General features: G+C 50.7%; 2 protein-coding genes and 1 long non-coding RNA gene across 3 annotated transcripts in view; 1 reads left to right on the top strand and 2 right to left on the bottom strand.

Moving 5' to 3' along the window:
- The window catches only part of LOC103530885 (zinc finger protein 692), a 12,113-nt gene extending 12,045 nt beyond the window's left edge, over positions 1 to 68 (bottom strand). Inside the window, exon 1 of the mRNA XM_030468718.1 lies at positions 4 to 68. Coding sequence (XP_030324578.1) covers positions 4 to 68 — 65 coding nt within the window. The remainder of the gene's footprint in view (positions 1 to 3) is intronic.
- Positions 69 to 6,426: 6,358 nt separating this feature from the next.
- On the top strand, positions 6,427 to 7,062 carry LOC115600329. Its single transcript, XR_003988904.1, has 3 exons — positions 6,427 to 6,451; positions 6,621 to 6,634; positions 6,977 to 7,062. It is a non-coding gene; the product is annotated as an uncharacterized LOC115600329 (long non-coding RNA).
- Positions 7,063 to 7,377: 315 nt separating this feature from the next.
- On the bottom strand, positions 7,378 to 17,185 carry LOC103530877 (E3 ubiquitin-protein ligase TRIM7). The gene is made up of 7 exons (XM_030468721.1): positions 16,564 to 17,185; positions 11,896 to 11,982; positions 11,574 to 11,801; positions 10,929 to 10,951; positions 10,676 to 10,791; positions 10,127 to 10,159; positions 7,378 to 8,162 (listed from the first exon to the last, which is right to left on the bottom strand). The coding sequence occupies exons 1-7, from the start codon at positions 17,074 to 17,076 to the stop codon at positions 7,636 to 7,638; spliced, it is 1,527 nt and encodes a 508-aa protein (XP_030324581.1). The 5' UTR covers positions 17,077 to 17,185; the 3' UTR covers positions 7,378 to 7,635.
- Between the last annotated feature and the right edge of the window lie 3,211 nt (positions 17,186 to 20,396).

Below are 20,396 nucleotides of genomic sequence, written 5' to 3'. Positions count from 1 at the left end.
CACCTTGAGAAGAATTTTTTGAGGAGCACCTCAAGGAGCACCTCAAGTGGCTTCATCTTGAGGAACATCTTTAAGGAGAACCTTGAGTGGGTTCAGGGTCATCTTGAGAAGAAAATTTTGAGGAGAATCTTGAGTGGGTTCAGGGGCATCTCCAGAAGAAAATTTTGAGGAGAATCTTGAGTGGGTTCAGGGGCATCTTGAGAAGAAAATTTTGAGGAGAACCTCAAGTGGGTTCAGGGTCATCTTGAGAAGAAATTCAGAGAACGTTGAGTGGGTTCAGGGGCATCTTGAGAAGAAATTTTGAGGAGAACCTTGAGTGGGTTCAGGGTCACCTTGAGAAGGTTTGAGGAGCACCTCAAGGAGCACCTCGAGTGGCTTCATCTTGAGGAACATCTTTAAGGAGAACCTCAAGTGGATTCAGGGGCATCTTGAGAAGAAATTTTGAGGAGAACCTCAAGTGGGTTCAGGGGCATCTTGAGAAGAAATTCAGAGGAGAACGTTGAGTGGGTTCAGGGGCATTTTGAGGAGAACCTCGAGTGGGTTCAGGGGCATCTTAAGGGTCACCTTGAGAAGGATTTTTTGAGGAGAACCTCAAGTGGCTTCACCTTGAGGAACGTTTTTGAGGAGCACCTTGCGTGGCTTCAGGGCCACCTTGAGAATCATTTTAAAGAAGAACCTCGAGGAGCACCTCAAGAAGCCATTTTGAGGAGCACCTCCAGTGGCTTCCGGGTAGCCTGAGGAGCACCTCAAGGCCGAGCCCCTTCTCCCTCGAAGATATCTTACTTATTTTTTTATTTTTTAAATATCTTTTCAACCTCAGATTCTCGTTTCTTTTTCTCCCCCCCCCCCCCCTCCCTTGGGGGGGCGGCGGCAGGTGTGAGAATCTTGTGGGCTTCAACCTGCCGACGCCAAGAAAGGCCTCCCTCACTGGCACCCTATGAAAAGAACATTCTAGCGGGAACACCTTCCTACCATTTCTCGCTGTGAGCATACTGGTGGAAGAAGCTTCGAGAAGAAGGGAACAACCGTGCGACCGCTCACAAAAGCAAAAGTCACCCCCCAAACCCCCCGGGACCTCCTCAACTGGAAGGGGGACAACTGGAAATGGTCCCCTCGCCCAACTTGGGGTTGGGCTTGGAGCAGCCGGAGGTGGTGGAACCTTTGGACGTAGCAGGACTTGGGGAAAGAGGCTTTGGGGAGTGAGGAGGAGGAAGAGGAGAAGACCTCCCCAGCGCTGGGACCTCCAGGAGGGTCCTGAAGGGGTCCCAGGGAGATGGGGGCAGGGGATGGACGGCCGTTGAGCTCGTAGCGAGACATCCGCCCAAAGTTTTTGGCCAAAGGAAAGGAGGAGGAAAGGAAGGGGGGGGGAGGTGGAAACATCAGGGACCTCCTGGTGGGTCCAAAAATCACAAGAAACAGGAAAAAAACCCAAAAACAGAAAAAGGAGGAAAAAAAACAACAAAAAAAGGGAAAAAATGGAACTTCGGGGGGGGGAATTCCCGTTTTCCCGCCAATTCTTGGCTTCCCTCAAGCGCGGCTCCAAGGTGCCAAGGAGGAAAAGGAAGGGGGGGGAGGTGGAAACATCAGGGACCTCCTGGTGGGTCCAAAAATCACAAGAAACAGGAAAAAAAACCCAAAAACAGAAACAGGAGGAAAAAAAACAACAAAAAAAGGGAAAAAATGGCGCTTCAGGGGGAATTCCCGTTTTCCCGCCAATTCTTTGCTTCCCTCAAGCGCGGCTCCAAGTGCCAAGGAGGGAAAAGGAAGGGGGGGAGGTGGAAACATCAGGGACCTCCTGGTGGGTCCAAAAATCACAAGAAACAGGAAAAAAAACCAAAAACAGAAACAGGAGGAAAATAAACCACAAAAAATGGGGAAAAATGGCGCTTCAGGGCGGGAATTCCCGTTTTCCCGCCAATTCTTGGCTTCCCTCAAGCGCGGCTCCAAGTTGCCAAGGAGGAAAAGGAAGGGGGGGGAGGTGGAAACATCAAGGACCTCCTGGTGGGTCCAAAAATCACAAGAAACAGGAAAAAAAACCCAAAAACAGAAACAGGAGGAAAAAAATGGCGCTTCAGGAGGGGAATTCCCGTTTTCCCGCCAATTCTTGGCTTCCCTCAAGCGCGGCTCCAAGTTGCCAAAGGACTCTGAAGAGGTTTTTACCTAAAAGTTGGTTTTTCCCCCCAATTTTCCCACTTCCCACGTTTTTTTATGGCAAAAGGGGTGAAAAGCAAAACGGGAACTTTGGGACAATAAAAAAAAAAAAGGAATTGTTGGACAATAAAAACCAAAATGGGAGTTGAGGTCGGGTGAAAGGCTCAGGGTTGGGTTCTGGGGTTGTTCAAGTCCTAAAAAAAATTCCATTTTCCTTTTTTTAAGTTTTTTTTTTTGAGAGAATAATGAGTATTTTTGGCTCATCAGGGTTAATTGGGAATTAAAATTTAAAATTAATTCAAGAGTTGAAGCTCTCTGGACCTGGAATGGAGAATGATGCTTCAAGCCACCCCCAAAAAAGGGCTTTTTCAACCCAAAAATAAGGGTGATGGGTGCTAGGCTGCCTCAGATCAGGGTCATTTTGAGGAGAACCTCAAGTGGGTTCAGGGGCATCTCCAGAAGAAAATTTTTGAGGAGAATCTTGAGTGGGTTCAGGGGCATCTTGAGAAGAAATTCAGAGGAGAACGTTGAGTGGGTTCAGGGGCATTTTGAGGAGAACCTCAAGTGGGGTCAGGGGCATCTTAAGGGTCACCTTGAGAAGAATTGTTTGAGGAGAACCTCAAGGAGCACCTCAAGTGGTTTCATCTTGAGGAACATCTTTAAGGAGAACCTCGAGTGGGTTCAGGGCCACCTTGAAAAGGAATTTTGAGGAGAACGTTGAGTGGGTTCAGGGGCATTTTTAGGAGAACCTTGAGTGGGTTCAGGGGCATCTTAAGGGTCACCTTGAGAAGAATTGTTTGAGGAGAACCTCAAGGAGCACCTCGAGCAGCTTCACCTTGAGGAACATCTTAAGGAGAACCTCGAGTGGGTTCAGGGCCACCTTGAGAATCATTTTTAAGAAGAACCTCGAGGAGCACCTCAAGAATCATAGAATCATAGAATCATAGAATTAGCCGGGTTGGAAGGGACCTCAGAGATCATCGAGTCCAACCCTTGACCCACCGGAGCAGTTGCCACCTCACCGGGCAGTCCATTCCATAGCCTGATCACCCTCTCCGTGAAGAAATTCTTTCTAATCTCTAACCTAAACCTCCCCTGGCACAACTTAAGACTGTGTCCTCTTGTCTTGTTGAAGGTCGTCTGTGAAAAGAGTCCAGTTCCCACCTGGCTCCAACCTCCTTTCAGGGAGTTGTAGACAGCAATGAGGTCTCCCCTGAGCCTCCTCTTCTTCAGGCTGAACACCCCCAGCTCTCTCAGCCTCTCCTCACAGGATCTGTGCTCGAGTCCCTTCACCAGCCCAGTTGCCTCCTTTGGACCTGTTCCAGGACCTCTACATCCTTCTTAAACTGAGGGGCCCAGAACTGGACACAGGACTCAAGCTGTGGCCTCACCAGGGGCAGAATCCCTTCCCTGGATCTCTTGGCCACCAGCCCAGGATGCCATTGGCCTTCTTGGCCACCTGGGCACACTGCTGGCTCCTCTTCAGCTTCCTGGCAATCCAGACTCCCAGGTCCCTTTCTGCCACTCTGTGCCCAGCCTGGAGCTCCCCATGGGGTTGTTGTGGCCAAAGTGCAGGACCCGGCACTTGGAATGTTGAACCTCATCCCGTTGGAATCAGCCCAACTCTCCAACCTCCTGTCAGGGAGTTGTAGACAGCAATGAGGTCTCCCCTGAGCCTCCTCTTCTCCAGCCTCAACACCCCCAGCTCTCTCAGCCTCTCCTCATAGGGCCTGTGCTCGAGTCCCTTCACCAGCCTGGTTGCCTCCTTTGGACCTGTTCCAGGACCTCTACATCCTTCTTAACTGAGGGGCCCAGAACTGGACACAGGACTCAAGCTGTGGCCTCCTTCGCCCAGGGACAGAATCGCCTTCCTTGGGCCGACCTCTTGGCCACGTCCTTCCTCATCCAGGATGCCCTTGGGATTCTTGGCCACACTGCTGGCTCATGGTCACCTTCCAGATCCCTTTCTGCCACTCTGGAGCTCCCCATGGGGTTGTTGTGGCCAAAATTCAGGACCTGGCACTTGGAATGTTGAACCTGGCTCCAACCTCCTTTCAGGGAGTTGTAGACAGCGATGAGGTCTCCCCTGAGCCTCCTCTTCTCCAGCCTCAACACCCCCAGCTCTCTCAGCCTCTCCTCACAGGATCTGTGCTCGAGTCCCTTCACCAGCCTGGTTGCCTCCTTTGGACTTGTTCCAGGATGACCATGAGCCAGCAATGTGCCCTTGTGGCCAAGAAGGCCAATGGCATCCTGGGGTGCATTAGAAAGGGTGTGGTTAGTAGGTCAAGAGAGGTTCTCCTCCCCCTCTATTCTGCATTGGTGAGGCCGCACCTGGAGTATTGTGTCCAGTTCTGGGCCCCTCAGTTCAGGAAGGACAGGGAAGTGCTTGAAAGAGTCCAGCGCAGAGCTACTAAGATGATTAAGGGAGTGGAACATCTCCCTTATGAGGAAAGGCTGAGGGAGCTGGGTCTCTTTAGTTTGGAGAAAAGGAGACTGAGGGGTGACCTCATCAATGTGTTCAAATATGTAAGGGGTGAGTGTCAGGGAGATGGAGTTAGGCTCTTCTCAGTGGTCCAGGCATATCAAGGACATGGGGGTCATCAAGAGCAGTCAGCATGGTTTTATCACGGGTAAATCATGTCTGACTAACCTCATAGCCTTCCATGAGGAAATGACTAGGTGGATAGATGATGGTAGAGCGGTAGATGTGGTTTATCTTGATTTCAGTAAAGCATTTGACACCGTCTCTCACAGCATCCTTGTAGATAAGTTGATCAAGTATGGGTTTGGTGATCAGGTAGTGAGGTGGATCAGGAACTGGTTGAAAGGAAGGAGTCAGAGAGTTGTAGTCAATGGGGCAGAATCTGGTTGGAGGTGTGTGACCAGTGGAGTCCCTCAGGGGTCGGTACTGGGACCGGTGTTGTTCAATATCTTCATCAACGACTTGGATGAGGGTATAGAGTGTACCCTCAGCAAGTTTGCTGATGACACTAAGCTGGGAGGAGTGGCTGACACACCAGAAGGCTGTGCTGCCATTCAGAGAGACTTAGACAGGCTGGAGAGTTGGGCAGGGAGAAACATGATGAAATTCAACAAGGGGAAGTGTAGAGTTTTGCATTTGGGGAAGAACAACACGATGGCCCAGTATAGGTTGGGGGCTGACCTGCTGGAGAGCAGTGTAGGTGAAAGAGACCTGGGGGTCCTGGTAGACAAGAAGATGACCATGAGCCAGCAATGTGCCCTTGTGGCCAAGAAGGCCAATGGCATCCTGGGGTGCATTAGAAAGGGTGTGGTTAGTAGGTCAAGAGAGGTTCTCCTCCCCCTCTATTCTGCATTGGTGAGGCCGCACCTGGAGTATTGTGTCCAGTTCTGGGCCCCTCAGTTCAGGAAGGACAGGGAAGGACAACCCCACCCTATGAGAAGCTTAAAAAAAAAATAAAAAAAAAGGAATTTTGGGGCTATTTTAGGGTTTTTGAGGTGGTTTTGGGGTTTTTGCACAGCAACTTTTATTTCCCCACTGAGCAGAGGGAGGGAACAGCAGCACGAGGGGTTGGAAGGAGGGGGGGGACAAGGACACACACGAGGGTCTCAACCCAGAGCCCACCCCCCCCAAACCCATCCCCAATTTTGGGGTCAAATCACCAATTCTGAGCAGTTTCAACTTGGTGACATCCCTAAAACGTTGAGGTTTTGGGGGTTTTTAGGGGGGGGATGTCCAAAAATAAAAATATCCATCTCCTCCCCCCCCCTAATATTTAATTTTAATTTCTTTTTAACTCGACACCCCAGGTGCTGAACTTTAAGGTGGGGGAAGCCATGAGGGGAAATTTTTGGGGGGTTTTTTGCTCTTTTAGGGAAAAAAAAAAAGGGCTCAGCAGAAAAAAATCAATTTTGGAGGTGAAAAAGGGACAATAAGGAGTTTGGGGTCATCTGAAAGAAAAAAAGTGTGGAAAAAAGGGGAGGGTTAAGGAATATTTTTCCCCCCTAGGGTTGGTTGAGACCCCAAAGGGAAGTTTTGAGGGTTAAAAACCTCAATTTTTGTGAAATTCAAGCAAAAAAATAACCTCTGAGCTTTGAAGGTGCAAAAGGGACAATGAGGAGGAGTTTGGGGGCTTGAAGGGGAAAATGGGGGGTTTGGGGTCTTCTGGAGAAGGTGGAGAATAAAGGGGGGGAATTACTGAGGTTGGTGGAGACCCCAGAGGAAAGATTTGAGGGGAAAATTCTCCAATTTGAGGAGAAAAAATGGAAAAAAAGAGAAAACTGAGGAGTTTTGGGGGAGTTTGGGGTCCTCTGAAAGAAGGTGGAGGAATTACCGAGGTTGGTGGAGACCCCAGAGGAAAGATTTGAGGGCAAAATTCTCCAATTTGAGGAGAAAAATCTGAAAAAGAGAAAACTGAGGAGTTTTGGGGTCTTCCAGAAAAATCTGAAAAAGAGAAAACTGAAGAGTTTTGGGGTCTTCAACTTTCAAGGTGAAAAAGGGGGAGTTTGGGGTCCTCTGAAAGAAGGTGGAGGAATTACCGAGGTTGGTGGAGACCCCAGAGGAAAGATTTGAGGGCAAAATCCTCCAATTTGAGGAGAAAAAATGGAAAAAAAGAGAAAACTGAGGAGTTTTGGGGCCTTCAAAGTGAAAAGGGGAGTTTGGGGTCCTCTGAAAGGTGGTGGAGGAATTACTGAGGTTGGTGGAGACCCCAGAGGATAAGTTTTGAGGGGAAAATTCTCCAATTTGAGGAGAAAAATCTGAAAAAGAGAAAACTGAAGAGTTTTGGGGTCTTCAACCTTCAAGGTGAAAATGGGGGAGTTTGGGGTCTTCTGAAAGAAGGTGGAGGAATTACTGAGGTTGGTGAAGACCCCAGAGGAAAGATTTGAGGGTCAAAGCCTCCAATTTGAGCAGAAAAATCTGAAAAAGAGAAAACTGAGGAGTTTTGGAGTCTTCGAGGTGAAAATGGGGGAGTTTGGGGTCTTCTGAAAGAAGGTGGAGGAATTACTGAGGTTGGTGGAGACCCCAGAGGAAAGATTTGAGGGGAAAATTCTCCAATTTGAGGATAAAAATCTGAAAAAGAGAAAACTGAGGAGTTTTGGGGCCTTCGAGGTGAAAATGGGGGAGTTTGGGGTCCTCTGAAAGAAGGTGGAGGAATTACTGAGGTTGGTGGAGACCCCAGAGGAAAGATTTGAGGGGAAAATTCTCCAATTTGAGGAGAAAAATCTGAAAAAGAGAAAACTGAGGAGTTTTGGGGCCTTCAAAGTGAAAAGGGGAGTTTGGGGTCCTCTGAAAGGTGGTGGAGGAATTACTGAGGTTGGTGGAGACCCCAGAGGATAAGTTTTGAGGGTCAAAGTCTCCAATTTGAGGAGAAAAATCTGAAAAAGAGAAAACTGAGGAGTTTTGGGGTCTTCAACCTTGCCGGTGGAGACTTCGGGGCCCTCAAAGCGAGGGGTGGGGATGACCTTTGTGGGGAGGGGGAGAAGTTGGGGGCCATGTTGGGGGTGTCAGTTGCAGAGGGAGAGGGAGGAGCCCACGTAGAAGAGCCAAAAGAAGGGGAAAATCTTCTCGGTGAAGGCGGCGGTGAAAGTGAAGATGGGCGCCATGTTGTCGGCGTTGTAGAAGGCCACCCAACCCCCCTCGTAGTCCAGGTAGACCCCAATCTTCCTGGGCCTCTCGCAGAGGGACAGAGGGGTCTCGGGGGAGGTGAACGCCTGATACTGATCCCAGTTTTTCCCTTTCCAGTTCAACCCCACCGCCCAGATCCCCTCCTCGGGGGCGAAATCGATTTTCTCCTTCCTGCGCACCGACTCGCGGGCGGCGCCCAGCACCCAACTCTCCCCATCCCCCACCTCCACCTCCCAGTAATGGCGCCCGGCCAGGAAACCCTCGGCCGCCAAGACACAGAAGGAAAAATCAAATCTCTTGGGGTTTGGAGGCAGCTCCTGGGGAGCGCTCCGGAGACGGACGCTCCTTTTGTCTTCTGACAGCACCAGGTAAGGGTTGGCGGTGTCGGGATCCAAGGAGAGATCACCTGGAGGGGAGGGAGAGGGAAACTGAGGAAAATTCCACCTCAAAAGCCAACCTGGATGAAGATTCCCCCCATCTCCACCTCAAAACCCAACCAGGATAACGATTTCCAACATTTTCACCTCAAAACCCAACCAAAATGATGATTCCTGCCACTTTCACCTCAAAACACAACTTGGGTGATGATGATTTCCCCATCTCCACCTCAAAACCCAACCTGGATGATGATTCCTCCATTTTCACCTCAAAACCCAACCTGGATGATGATGATTCCTCCATTTTCACCTCAAAACCCAACCAGGATGATGATTCCTGCCACTTTCACCTCAAAACCCAACCTGGATGATGATGATTCCTCCATTTTCACCTCAAAACCCAACCAGGATGATGATTCCCACCACTTTTACCTCAAAACCCAACCTGGATGATGATTCCTCCATTTTCACCTCAAAACCCAACCAGGATGATGATTCCCACCACTTTTACCTCAAAACCCAACCTGGATGATGATGATTCCCCCCATCTCCACCTCAAAACCCAACCTGGATGATGATGATTCCTCCATTTTCACCTCAAAGCCCAACCACGATGATGATTCCTCCATTTTCACCTCAAAACCCAACCAGGATAACGATTTCCAACATTTTCACCTCAAAACCCAACCAGAATGATGATTCCCACCACTTTTACCTCAAAACCCAACCTGGATGATGATGATTCCCCCCATCTCCACCTCAAAGTCCAACCACGATGATGATTCCTCCATTTTAACCTCAAAACCCAACCTGGATGATGATTCCCGCCACTTTTACCTCAAACCCCAACCTGGATGATGATGATTCCTCCATTTTCACCTCATAACCCAACCAGGATGATGATTCCTGCCACTTTTACCTCAAAACCCAACCTGGATGATGATGATTCCCCCCATCTCCACCTCAAAGTCCAACCACGATGATGATTCCTCCATTTTCACCTCAAAACTCAACCTGGATGATGATGATTCCTCCATTTTCACCTCAAAGCCCAACCACGATGATGATTCCTCCATTTTCACCTCAAAACCCAACCAGGATAACGATTTCCAACATTTTCACCTCAAAACCCAACCAGAATGATGATTCCCACCACTTTTACCTCAAAACCCAACCTGGATGATGATGATTCCCCCCATCTCCACCTCAAAGTCCAACCACGATGATGATTCCTCCATTTTAACCTCAAAACCCAACCTGGATGATGATTCCCGCCACTTTTACCTCAAACCCCAACCTGGATGATGATGATTCCTCCATTTTCACCTCAAAACCCAACCTGGATGATGATTCCCGCCACTTTTACCTCAAACCCCAACCTGGATGATGATGATTCCCCCATCTCCACCTCAAAACCCAACCTGGATGATGATGATTCCTCCATTTTCACCTCAAAGCCCAACCACGATGATGATTCCCACCACTTTTACCTCAAAACCCAACCAGGATGATGATTCCTCCATTTTCACCTCATAACCCAACCAGGATGATGATTCCTGCCACTTTTACCTCAAAACCCAACCTGGATGATGATGATTCCTCCATTTTCACCTCATAACCCAACCAGGATGATGATTCCTGCCACTTTTACCTCAAAACCCAACCTGGATGATGATGATTCCTCCATTTTCACCTCAAAACCCAACCTGGATGATGATGATTCCTCCATTTTCACCTCACAAACCCAACCTGGATGATGATTCCTCCATTTTCATCTCAAAACCCAACCTGGATGATGATGATTCCTCCATTTTCACCTCAAAACCCAACCAGGATGATGATTCCCGCCACTTTTACCTCAAACCCCAACCTGGATGATGATGATTCCCCCATCTCCACCTCAAAACCCAACCAGGATCATGATTTCCCAATTTTCTGGGTAAAAATAAAAATTCTCCACCAAAACCTTAGGAAAATGAAAATCCCTCCTCACCTGTGTCGTTCTCCAGCTCAAACCGGAGGTTCTCTGAGGGGAAAAAAAGGAGATTTTAGGTCCTTTTACACTCTGGACTCTTCCTCCAGCAACACCAAAACCCCACAGAGGAAATCCAAGGAAAATTTGCTGCTTTTTGAGCAAACTGAGCTTTTTCTTCTCCAGGAGCAGGTACTCAAACATAAAGAGTTGTCCCCAAAGGAGAAAAAAAAAAGCACAGCTTAAAAAAAAAAATTTAAAAATCACCTTTAAGTTGAATTTTAGGGGTTAAATAGAATTTTATCATCTTAGGTTGAATTTTGCCTTTTTGATCATTTTCAGTTGAATTTGATCATCTTTGGAGTTGCACTTAACCATCTCTTAAGTTGAATTTTGCCCTTTCAGTTGAACTTGATCATCTTTAAGTTGAATTTGAGCGTTTTAAGTTGAACTGGATCCCCTTCAGGTCAAACTTTGACTTTCAAAGTTGAATTTTACCTTTTCAGGGGAATTTTAACCTGAATTAAATGTAAGGGTGAAGGAAGCAGCCCCGTTTATTTCCAGTCTCACCCTTGAACTCCAGCAGAACTTCTTTCAGCACTGCACTCTTCTGAGAGAAGCTCTTGAGTTTCTTCTCCAGTTCTGTGAAGCCAACCTCAGGCTTGCAGAACATCCAGCTCTCAAAACTAAGAGGGAGGAAAAAAAAGGAAATTTTAGGGTCTTTTTCTGGGAAAAAAAACCCCACATAAAATCTCCAAACTTTAGAGGTTTGGTGTGGGATGATTCTTAAATAATTTAATTTTAAGAGCTCTGCTTCACTCACCTACTTCCAGCTGGGACAACACCCTGGGGAGAGAATGAGAAAAAGAAGAAATTATTCAATAAAAATCTCCTTTTTACCTCAGAACCTCCAAAATCCTCCCTGAAAGTGGCCCCACGGCTGAGGGGATCAGCTCTCAGCAGCTGTTTGCAGAGTTGGAATGACAGAAATGGCAAATTAATTTAGATTATTGGTTTAAAATGCTTTTTCTTCCTTTTTTGCATGGGTGGGGAAAAAGAAACACGCTGCTTTTTTAAGGAAATTCACTAAAAATTATGATTATCCCCAAGATTCCAAACCCAGGAAGGTTCAGGGCTTGCAGTGACAATCAAGTGACCCCAAACCAAAAATGTCTTTCTTAAGTTTTGGGTGTCAAGGACTGAAAAGGTTGATTTTCAGCCCAAAATTCAAGTTCCCGCCAAAAATTAACCCCGTGGGGAAAAAAAAGAAAAAAAATATCAATCCCCTTGAAAAAACAAATCAAATCCTCTAAAAAACCCCCAAAATAACCCCCTGGAAAAAACAAATCCAACCCTTGATGGGGTGGAAGTTGATGGAGCCTGCTTGCTCCTCAGCACCCCAAAAGTCCCCCAAAAATGGGTTTTTTCTCCCCAAACTGAAGCTGTGGGTGGGTGTGGGAGGCCTCACCTGCCCAGCTTGGTTCCCTGTCCCTTTTTCTCCTCCTTGCTGACTCAGCAGCTTGTCCAGGTGGGCGATCTCCTCACTGAGGTGGGACACACTCTCATCCCTCCTCCTGAGGATGTCCCGGTCCAGCTCTTCCAGACGGGAGAGCAGGAGCTGCTCCTTCTCCTCCAGGAATCCCCGGAGTTCCTTGCACTCAGCCACGATTTTCTGCCTTTCCACTTCTGTTTGTTTCTGGAAAGGAAATGAGATGGAATCTTGGTGTTCACCAAAAGGTTTTGGGGGTTTTTTGGGGTTTTTTTTTTGGGGGGGGGGATGAGGAACTCACCAGCAGCTCCTGGCTCTGCCGCTCCTTCTCCGCTTTGGCTTCTTCCCGGCTTTTCCTCAAGGAGCTCAGGTGTTCCTGAGGAACCTCCTGGAAAAGGAAGGGTGGAAGGAAGCTGGTTAGTTGGGATCCAAAAAAAAATACAAGATTTGGGGAGAATTCCCTCTGTTTTTGGTCAGAGTTTCACCAAATGGGGGGTTTTGAGGTGCTGGAAGACACCACAACCCCCACAAGCTGAGGGGAGGTTCCCTCACACACCTCGTGTCCTCCCTGCTCTCTTTTAACTTCAGGAATGCCAAAAAAAGGTCAAAAAGTTCCCAACCAAGCCCAAAAATATCCAAAAAAAAAAAAAAAGGGCAGGAAGAAAATCAAGACGCCCCCAAATCTGCCTGAAACGGCCTCAAATGGAGGGTCTGGTCACGTCCAGGTTGTTCAATGAACCCCACTTTTTTTAAACTACTTTTTTTAGAAGCAAACAACTTTTTAAAGAAGCACCTGCAGGATGGGCAAGGGATCAGACCCAGCCAGCACGGGTTTAGGAAGGGCAGATCCTGCCTGACCAACCTGATCTCCTTTTATGATCAGGTGACCCGTTTGGTGGATGAGGGGAAGGCGGTGGATGTGGTTTATCTGGATTTCAGCACAACCTTTGACACCGTCCCCCATAGCATCCTCCTGAAGAAGCTGTCAGCCCACAGGTTGGACAGGAGCACCCTGTGCTGGGTTAGGAACTGCTGGAACGGGCCCAGAGAGTGGTGCTGAACGGGGCTGCATCAAAATGGCGGCTGTGGTGTCCCCCAGGGATCAGTGTTGGGCCCAGTGCTGTTCAATGTCTTTAGTGATGATTTAGATGAGGGGATTGAGTCCATCATCAGCAAATTGGCAGATGACACCAAGCTGGGGGGGAGTGTGGACCAACTGGAAGGCAGGAGGGCTCTGCAGAGGGACCTGGACAGACTGGAGAGTTGGGATGATCCCAAGGGGATGAGGTTCAACATTCCAAGTGCCGGGTCCTGCACTTTGGCCACAACAACCCCATGGGGAGCTCCAGGCTGGGCACAGAGTGGCAGAAAGGGACCTGGGAGTCTGGATTGACAAGAAACTGAACATGAGCCAGCAGTGTGCCCAGGTGGCCAAGAAGGCCAATGGCATCCTGGGCTGGCTCAGGAACAGCGTGGCCAGCAGGTCCAGGGAAGGGATTCTGCCCCTGTGCTCAGCCCTGGTGAGGCCACAGCTTGAGTCCTGTGTCCAGTTCTGGGCCCCTCAGTTTAAGAAGGATATCAAGGTCCTGGAACAGGTCCAAAGGAGGGCAACCAGGCTGGTGAAGGGACTCGAGCACAGACCCTATGAGGAGAGGCTGAGAGAGCTGGGGGTGTTCAGCCTGGAGAAGAGGAGGCTCAGGAGAGACCTCATTGCTGTCTACAACTCCCTGAAAGGAGGTTGGAGAGTTGGGATGATCCCAACGGGATGAGGTTCAACATTCCAAGTGCCGGGTCCTGCACTTTGGCCACAACAACCCCATGGGGAGCTCCTGGCTGGGGACAGAGTGGCAGAAAGGGACCTGGGAGTCTGGATTGACAGGAAGGTGACCATGAGCCAGCAGTGTGCCCAGGTGGCCAAGAAGGCCAATGGCATCCTGGGCTGGCTCAGGAACAGCGTGGCCAGCAGGTCCAGGGAAGGGATTCTGCCCCTGTACTCAGCCCTGGTGAGGCCACAGCTTGAGTCCTGTGTCCAGTTCTGGGCCCCTCAGTTTAAGAAGGATGTAGAGGTCCTGGAACAGGTCCAAAGGAGGCAACTGGGCTGGTGAAGGGACTGGAGCACAGACCCTGTGAGGAGAGGCTGAGGGAGCTGGGGCTGTTCAGCCTGGAGAAGAGGAGGCTCAGGAGAGACCTCATTGCTGTCTACAACTCCCTGAAAGGAGGTTGGAGAGTTGGGATGATCCCAACGGGATGAGGTTCAACATTCCAAGTGCCGGGTCCTGCACTTTGGCCACAACAACCCCATGGGGAGCTCCAGGCTGGGCACAGAGTGGCAGAAAGGGACCTGGGAGTCTGGATTGCCAGGAAGCTGAAGAGGAGCCAGCAGTGTGCCCAGGTGGCCAAGAAGGCCAATGGCATCCTGGGCTGGCTCAGGAACAGCGTGGCCAGCAGGTCCAGGGAAGGGATTCTGCCCCTGTGCTCAGCTCTGGTGAGGCCACAGCTTGAGTCCTGTGTCCAGTTCTGGGCCCCTCAGTTTAAGAAGGATGTAGAGGTCCTGGAGCAGGTCCAAAGGAGGCAACCAGGCTGGTGAAGGGACTTGAGCACAGACCCTATGAGGAGAGGCTGAGGGAGCTGGGGCTGTTCAGCCTGAAGAAGAGGAGGCTCAGGGGAGACCTCATCACTCTCTACAACTCCCTGAAAGGAGGGTGTAGCGAGGTGGGAACTGGACTCTTTTCACAGACGACCTTCAACAAGACAAGAGGACACAGTCTTAAGTTGTGCCAGGGGAGGTTTAGGTTAGATATTAGAAAGAATTTCTTCACGGAGAGGGTGATCAGGCATTGGAATGGACTGCCCGGTGAGGTGGCAACTGCTCCGGTGGGTCAAGGGTTGGACTAGATGATCTCTGAGGTCCCTTCCAACCCGGCTAATTCTATGATTCTATGATTCTAAACCCTTTTTTTTTTTCAAAATAAAACAGGTATTTTAGAAAGAAATCAGTTTTTTCTCGAAATAAACCAAGTGTTTTTAGAAATAAACCTGACTTTTTAAGAAGTGAAGCAGGTTTTTTGGAGGAAATCAGGTTTTTCACAAATAAACCAGTTTTTTTTAGATAAAAACCCCTTTTTTAATAAGAAATAAACCCAAGATTTTGCTGCCATTACCCAAACACCCTCAGAAAAAAATGCAGAATTTAAGCCCTGGATTAAAAGATTGGGGAAAAAACAGGGGCAGAAGTTGCAAGAACTCCCCTCAAGGTGGATAAAAATCAGCTTAATGAGGGGAAAACCACCAAAAAAGCAACAACCTCAGTGGGGTTTGGTGGCAGCTGTGCCTAAAGATCCTAAAAGGACTTAAAAACCAGGCTAAAAACCTGAATTTTGGGGGTGGTGTTGAGGTTACAGAAGAGGGAGAGGACGGCAGCGGCGAATCGAGGCCGAAATTGGCTCTGGAAGCTTTGTGGTGGCTTTTGCTTGAGCAGCACTGATGGAATAATTAATAATTTGCCCTAATTAGTGACTAATTATCACAAGCCTTAATTGCAGGCGTTCAGAAGAGGGAAATCTTCCTCCTCAAAGCCACCTTCCTCCTCCTCCTCCTCCTCCTCCTCCAGCGGTCGCTGCGCAGTGAAGATCCTCGGGCCGGCATCTTGGGTGCTCCCTCCCTTCCCCCCCCTTAAATCTTTTAATTATTAATTACTAATTAATAATTCCAGCACAAAAACACCCCCTAAACAGAACAAGATGGGGGGGGGGGGGGGTCCTCCTCTTCCTCGCCGATCAGCTCCGTATCCGTTCTGCGTCACGTTCTCCAAATGCCCCCGGGGGGGGGGGTGGTTTCGTTTCATTAACTTTAATTAATTCCCTTTTATTTCAATTAATTAGCTTCTAATTGAGCTTATTTCCAGGGTTTCCAGGGGGAGAAACTCCCTCCTGAGGGGTTCCCCCCCCTCGTTTAACCCCAAATTGCACCTGCTGGTCATAACCCCCCCCCCCCAACCCCCTCCAAGTGTCTTTTTTTGCTCACAAAATGAAGATTTTTGGATTTTTTGGGCTGGTTTTGAACCCCCCCCCACCCCAAAGGTGACTCCAGCTCTCATACACCTCCCCCTCCCCCTCCTTCCAGTATCCTCCCAGTTGAAACCAGCTCCATTTCCCACCCCTTTATACCCTATGGGCTCAGCCCCCTCTTTAGGGGGTCCCCATTTTTGGGGGGGGGGCTTTGAGTCCCTTTTGCACCCCAAATTCTGCCCCATTGAGGGGGGTACTCAGTCCTTACTGCACCCCCTTAAAAAGGGGGGTCCCTACCCCCCCAAACTGGGGTCCTGCTCTATTTGACCCCCATTAAGGGGGGTTCTCACCTTAACACTCAGTCCTCACTGCACCCCCTTAAAAAGGGGGGTCCCTACCCCCCCCAAACTGGGGTCCTGGTCCATTTGACCCCTATTGAGGGGGCTGCTCACCCTTATACTCAGTCCTCATTGCACCCCATTAAAAACGGGGGTCCCTACACCCCCCAAACTGGGGTCCTGGTCTAGTTGACCCCCATTCTCACCTTTCTACTCAGTTCTCACTGCACCCCCTTAAAAACGGGGGTCCCTACCCCCCCAAACTGGGGTCCTGCTCTATTTGACCCCCATTCTCACCTTTCTACTCAGTCCCCACTGCACCCCCTTAAAACGGGGGTCCCTACACCCCCAAACTGGGGTCCTGCTCTATTTGACCCCCATTCTCACCTTTCTACTCAGTCCCCACTGCACCCCCTTAAAACGGGGGTCCCTACACCCCCAAACTGGGGTCCTGGTCTATTTGACCCCCATTCTCACCTTTCTACTCAGTCCTCACTGCACCCCATTAAAAACGGGAGTCTCTACCCCCCTAAACTGGGGTCCCTATTTGAGCCCCATTTAGGGGGGACCCCAAGCGCACCCCCTAAATAAGGGGGGGGTTTCCTTAACATCCCCGGCACTGACCTCTGCGGCGTGGGCAGCCTCCTCGGCGGGCAGCACGGTGTGGTTCCGGTGTTCCCGGGAAAGGTGACAAACGACGCAGACAGCACGGCGATCCTGAACGCAGTAAAGCCTCAAAGGTTCCCCGTGACGTGGACAACGCGGAGGCCCCGGAGGAACCGGTGGAGAAGCGGCGGGTAAAGGCGGAGCAGGAGCTGGAGGTCCCGGCGGTGGATCAGCAGGACCCGGGGGTAATCCCAACTGCCGAACGATGTGGACGATGTTCCCCAGAGAGCGGTTAGGGCGGAAGAGCCGTTGCGGTACCGGTTCCCGGCACTGAGGGCAGCAAAGGCGACGAGCCGAGTCCTCCCAGCATTGCGTTACGCAGGCGCGGCAGAAGTTATGCCCGCACTCGGCCACCAACACGGGGTCGTTGAAGTATTCCAAGCATACCGGGCACGTTAATTCATCCTGGAGGCTACGGGCAACGCTGCAAGGAGCCGGGGGAACGGTAGGAGGAGCCGGAGGTGCTTCCATCCCGGCCCGGTTGCTGCGGGAGCCCCCGCGTTACCGCTCCCTGCGTTACCGCTCCCTGCCCGACCCGCCGCCAGAATGACGGCCCGAGGGGCGTGGCCACGGAGCGGGGAGGGAGGGGGGGGAGAGCGGGGGCGTGGTCACGCAGGCGCAAAGAGCGCGATTGGTCGGGGCAGGGGGTGGAGGGGCGTGGTTATGTAAATGAATGGGGGGGAGTGGGCGTGGTTTCCCACGCGTGGGAAGCAAGGGGCGGGGCCTGGGGCTATAGGGGGGTTATAGGGGGGGCTATAGGGGGGCTATAAGTAACTGTAACTATAATGTCGGGGTCCTATGGGGTCCCTATAGGATTGGGGGGGTCCCTATAGGGTCCTAATAGGGTTGGGGGCTCCCTGTGGGATTGGGGAGGGGGTCCCTATAGGATTGGGGGGGTTCCTATAGGATTGGGGGACGTCTCTATAGGATTGGGGGATGTCCCTATACCTAATAGGATTAGGGGGAGTCCTTGTAGGACTGGGGGGGTCCATATAGGATTGGGGGACGTCCCTATAGGGTCCTAATAGGGTTGGGGGCTCCCTGTAGGATTGGGGGGGTCCCTATAGGGTCCTAATAGGGTTGGGGGCTCCCTGTAGGGTTGGGGAGGGGGTCCCTATAGGACTGGGGGGAAGTCCCAATAGGGTCCTAATAGGGTTGGGGGCTCCCTGTAGGGTTGGGGAGGGGGTCCCTATAGGGTTGGGTGGGGTCCCTATAGGATTGGGGGGGTCCCTATAGGGTCCTAATAGGGTTGGGGAGGGGGTCCCTATAGGGTCCTAATAGGGTTGGGGGCTCCCTGTGGGATTGGGGAGGGGGTCCCTATAGGATTGGGGGGGTCTCTATAGGATTGGGGGACGTCCCTATAGGACTGGGGAACGTCCCTATAGGGTCCTAATAGGATTAGGGGGAGTCCCTGTAGGACTGGGGGGGGTCCATATAGGATTGGGGGATGTCCCTATAGGGTCCTAATAGGGTTGGGGACTCCCTGTGGGGTTGGGGAGGGGTCCCTCTAGGGTTGGGTGGGGTCCCTATAGGATTGGGGGGGTCCCTATAGGATTGGGGGGGTCCCTATAGGGTCCTAATAGAGTTGGGGGCTCCCTATAGGATTGTGGGGGGTCCCTATAGGATCCTATTAGGATTAGGGGGGCTCCCTGTAGGACTGGGGGGCTCCCTATAGGATTGTGGGGGGTCCCTATAGGATCCTATTAGGATTAGGGGGGCTCCCTGTAGGACTGGGGGGCTCCCTATAGGATTGTGGGGGGTCCCTATGGAGTTCCTGTAGGACTGGGGGATCCCTATGGGGTTCCTATAGGATAGGGGGGGGGATGTTTCCTTAAAATCACTGTTTTTTGGGGGAAAAAGGACCCATTTTTGCCCTGGCTTTACTCACCTGTCCCCCAAACGCTGCGTTCGACTTAAAAGGAGCTTCCCAGGGACTTTATTTTTAAGTTTTCCTTCAAAAACCTCTATTTTCAGGGACGGTGAAAAAGCCAAGGGAGGGGATTCTGGTGAAAAAGAATAATATTTAAATTTAATATATACATTTTAATATAAAAACCCTTTGGTCGATTTCCCTCCCACGCAGGCTCCAACACCCCCATTTCTCTGGGGTTTTTTTTTCCTTTTTTTTTTCCATTTCTCTCACTCTCTCTGCTCTGGGGGAGGAAATATTTCCCGCAGAGCTCTCCGTGGGGTCGGGGAGGGCAGAAATTGGGGTAAAAAACCCTTAATTCGGGACTTTCACCTCAGAACTAAAGGGGGGGGGGGGGGTGAAGAGGGAAGAGGCTCCCGCTGGCAAAATGGCGGCTCCTGCCCTCTTCCAAAATGGCGGCCGCGGCTTCAGGCGCGGCGAGCGGGAAGATGGCGGCGGCCTTCCCGCCACTGCCCGCTTAAAATGGCCCCTGGGGAGGCGGTGGGTGAAGCCTTGGCGGCCATCTTGGGTGAGGGCAACCCGCCGGCGTTGCCAAGGCAACGGGAGGGCAAAACCCCCCTCAAAATGGCGGCTGTGGCGCAAAGAAGGGGACGGGGGACGGGGGACGGGGGGACGGGGGGGGGGGATTTCTGCGGCATCTCTGAGCCCTAAAACCCCTCACTGGGCTTTTAAACGTTTTGGAGAGATCCTCGCTACCCTCACATCATCACGTTGAGCCAAACGCCCTCTTTTTAGCCCCAAAACCAGCGCGGCAAGGGGGAAGGGTGTGTGTGTGTGTGTGTGTGTGTGTGTGTGGAATTACGCGACAAGTCAACCCGGCCCCTTCAGTCCTCACTCGCTCCCCCCAGTCCCCTCCCCTCAGCTCCGAATTCCAAGTTTTTAACCCCAAAATGCTCCCCCCGTCAATCTCATCACCTCTAAACCTCCGGCTCCGTCGCTTGTCTCGGCTTGGCAACCGAGGAGCTCCGCGGCTCTCCCTGAGGTAAAGGCATAGAGATGGCGGCGAAACCCCCCCAAAAAAACCCCTTTTCCCCACATATTCTAAGGTAAAACCAACCAACTCTAAACAATTCTTCTACTTTGCAAGGTAAATTTATTTTTTTTTTTTCTTTAAGTTTCCGCCCGCTGTGCCACCAGAGGGACCTGAGAGTCGCGCAGAGCTCTTCTCTCCCTCCTTTATTTTTATTTTTTTCCCCCCCCCCCCCTTTTTTATTTTAAATTCCTTCTTTTCCCCTTCTCCCCCCCTTGTTTTGTTTTTTTTTTTAATTTTATTTTAATACTCTGGAAATCAGAAGACACCGGGACCCCCCCCCCGTCCCCGTCCCCGTCCCCGTCCCCTTCCCTCGCATTGAACAAACCCCTCATTTTTGAGGGAAAAAAACCTCAAAAAAGGGGCTTTTAAAGGAAAAAAAAATCAAGGGGGGCTCTGCAGACAACACCCCCCGAAGCCGAAGACTGCAGGTAACGAGGAGGGTGCAGAGAGGGAAGTGAAAAATGGCTTTTTATTCTTTTTCCATTTCAAATCCATAGCTAGCAAAGCTAACACCAGAGGCAATATTGGCCCCCTAAGGAATGAGCTGGGAGCCCTGGTGACAGAGGATATAAAGAAGGCAGAGGTGCTGAACGCCTTCTTTGCCTCTGTCTTTACTCCTGCAGGGTTTCCGCGTGAGCCCCAGATTCGTTTAGCCCCAGAAGCAGTCGAGATAGATGAGGAGTTTGACATGGTGGTAGATGAGGATTGGGTTAGGGATCAGCTGAGTAATCTGGACATCCATAAGTCGATGGGTCCAGGTGGAATGCATCCAAGGGTGCTGAGGGAGCTGGCGGAGGTCATTGCTAGGCCACTCTCCATCATCTTCAG

Source organism: Calypte anna, unplaced genomic scaffold (assembly GCF_003957555.1).
Source record: "Calypte anna isolate BGI_N300 unplaced genomic scaffold, bCalAnn1_v1.p scaffold_26_arrow_ctg1, whole genome shotgun sequence".
Classification (NCBI taxonomy): domain Eukaryota; kingdom Metazoa; phylum Chordata; class Aves; order Apodiformes; family Trochilidae; genus Calypte; species Calypte anna.
The sequence above is the reverse complement of the archived record's forward strand: the minus strand, read 5'-3'. Positions and strand labels throughout refer to the sequence as shown.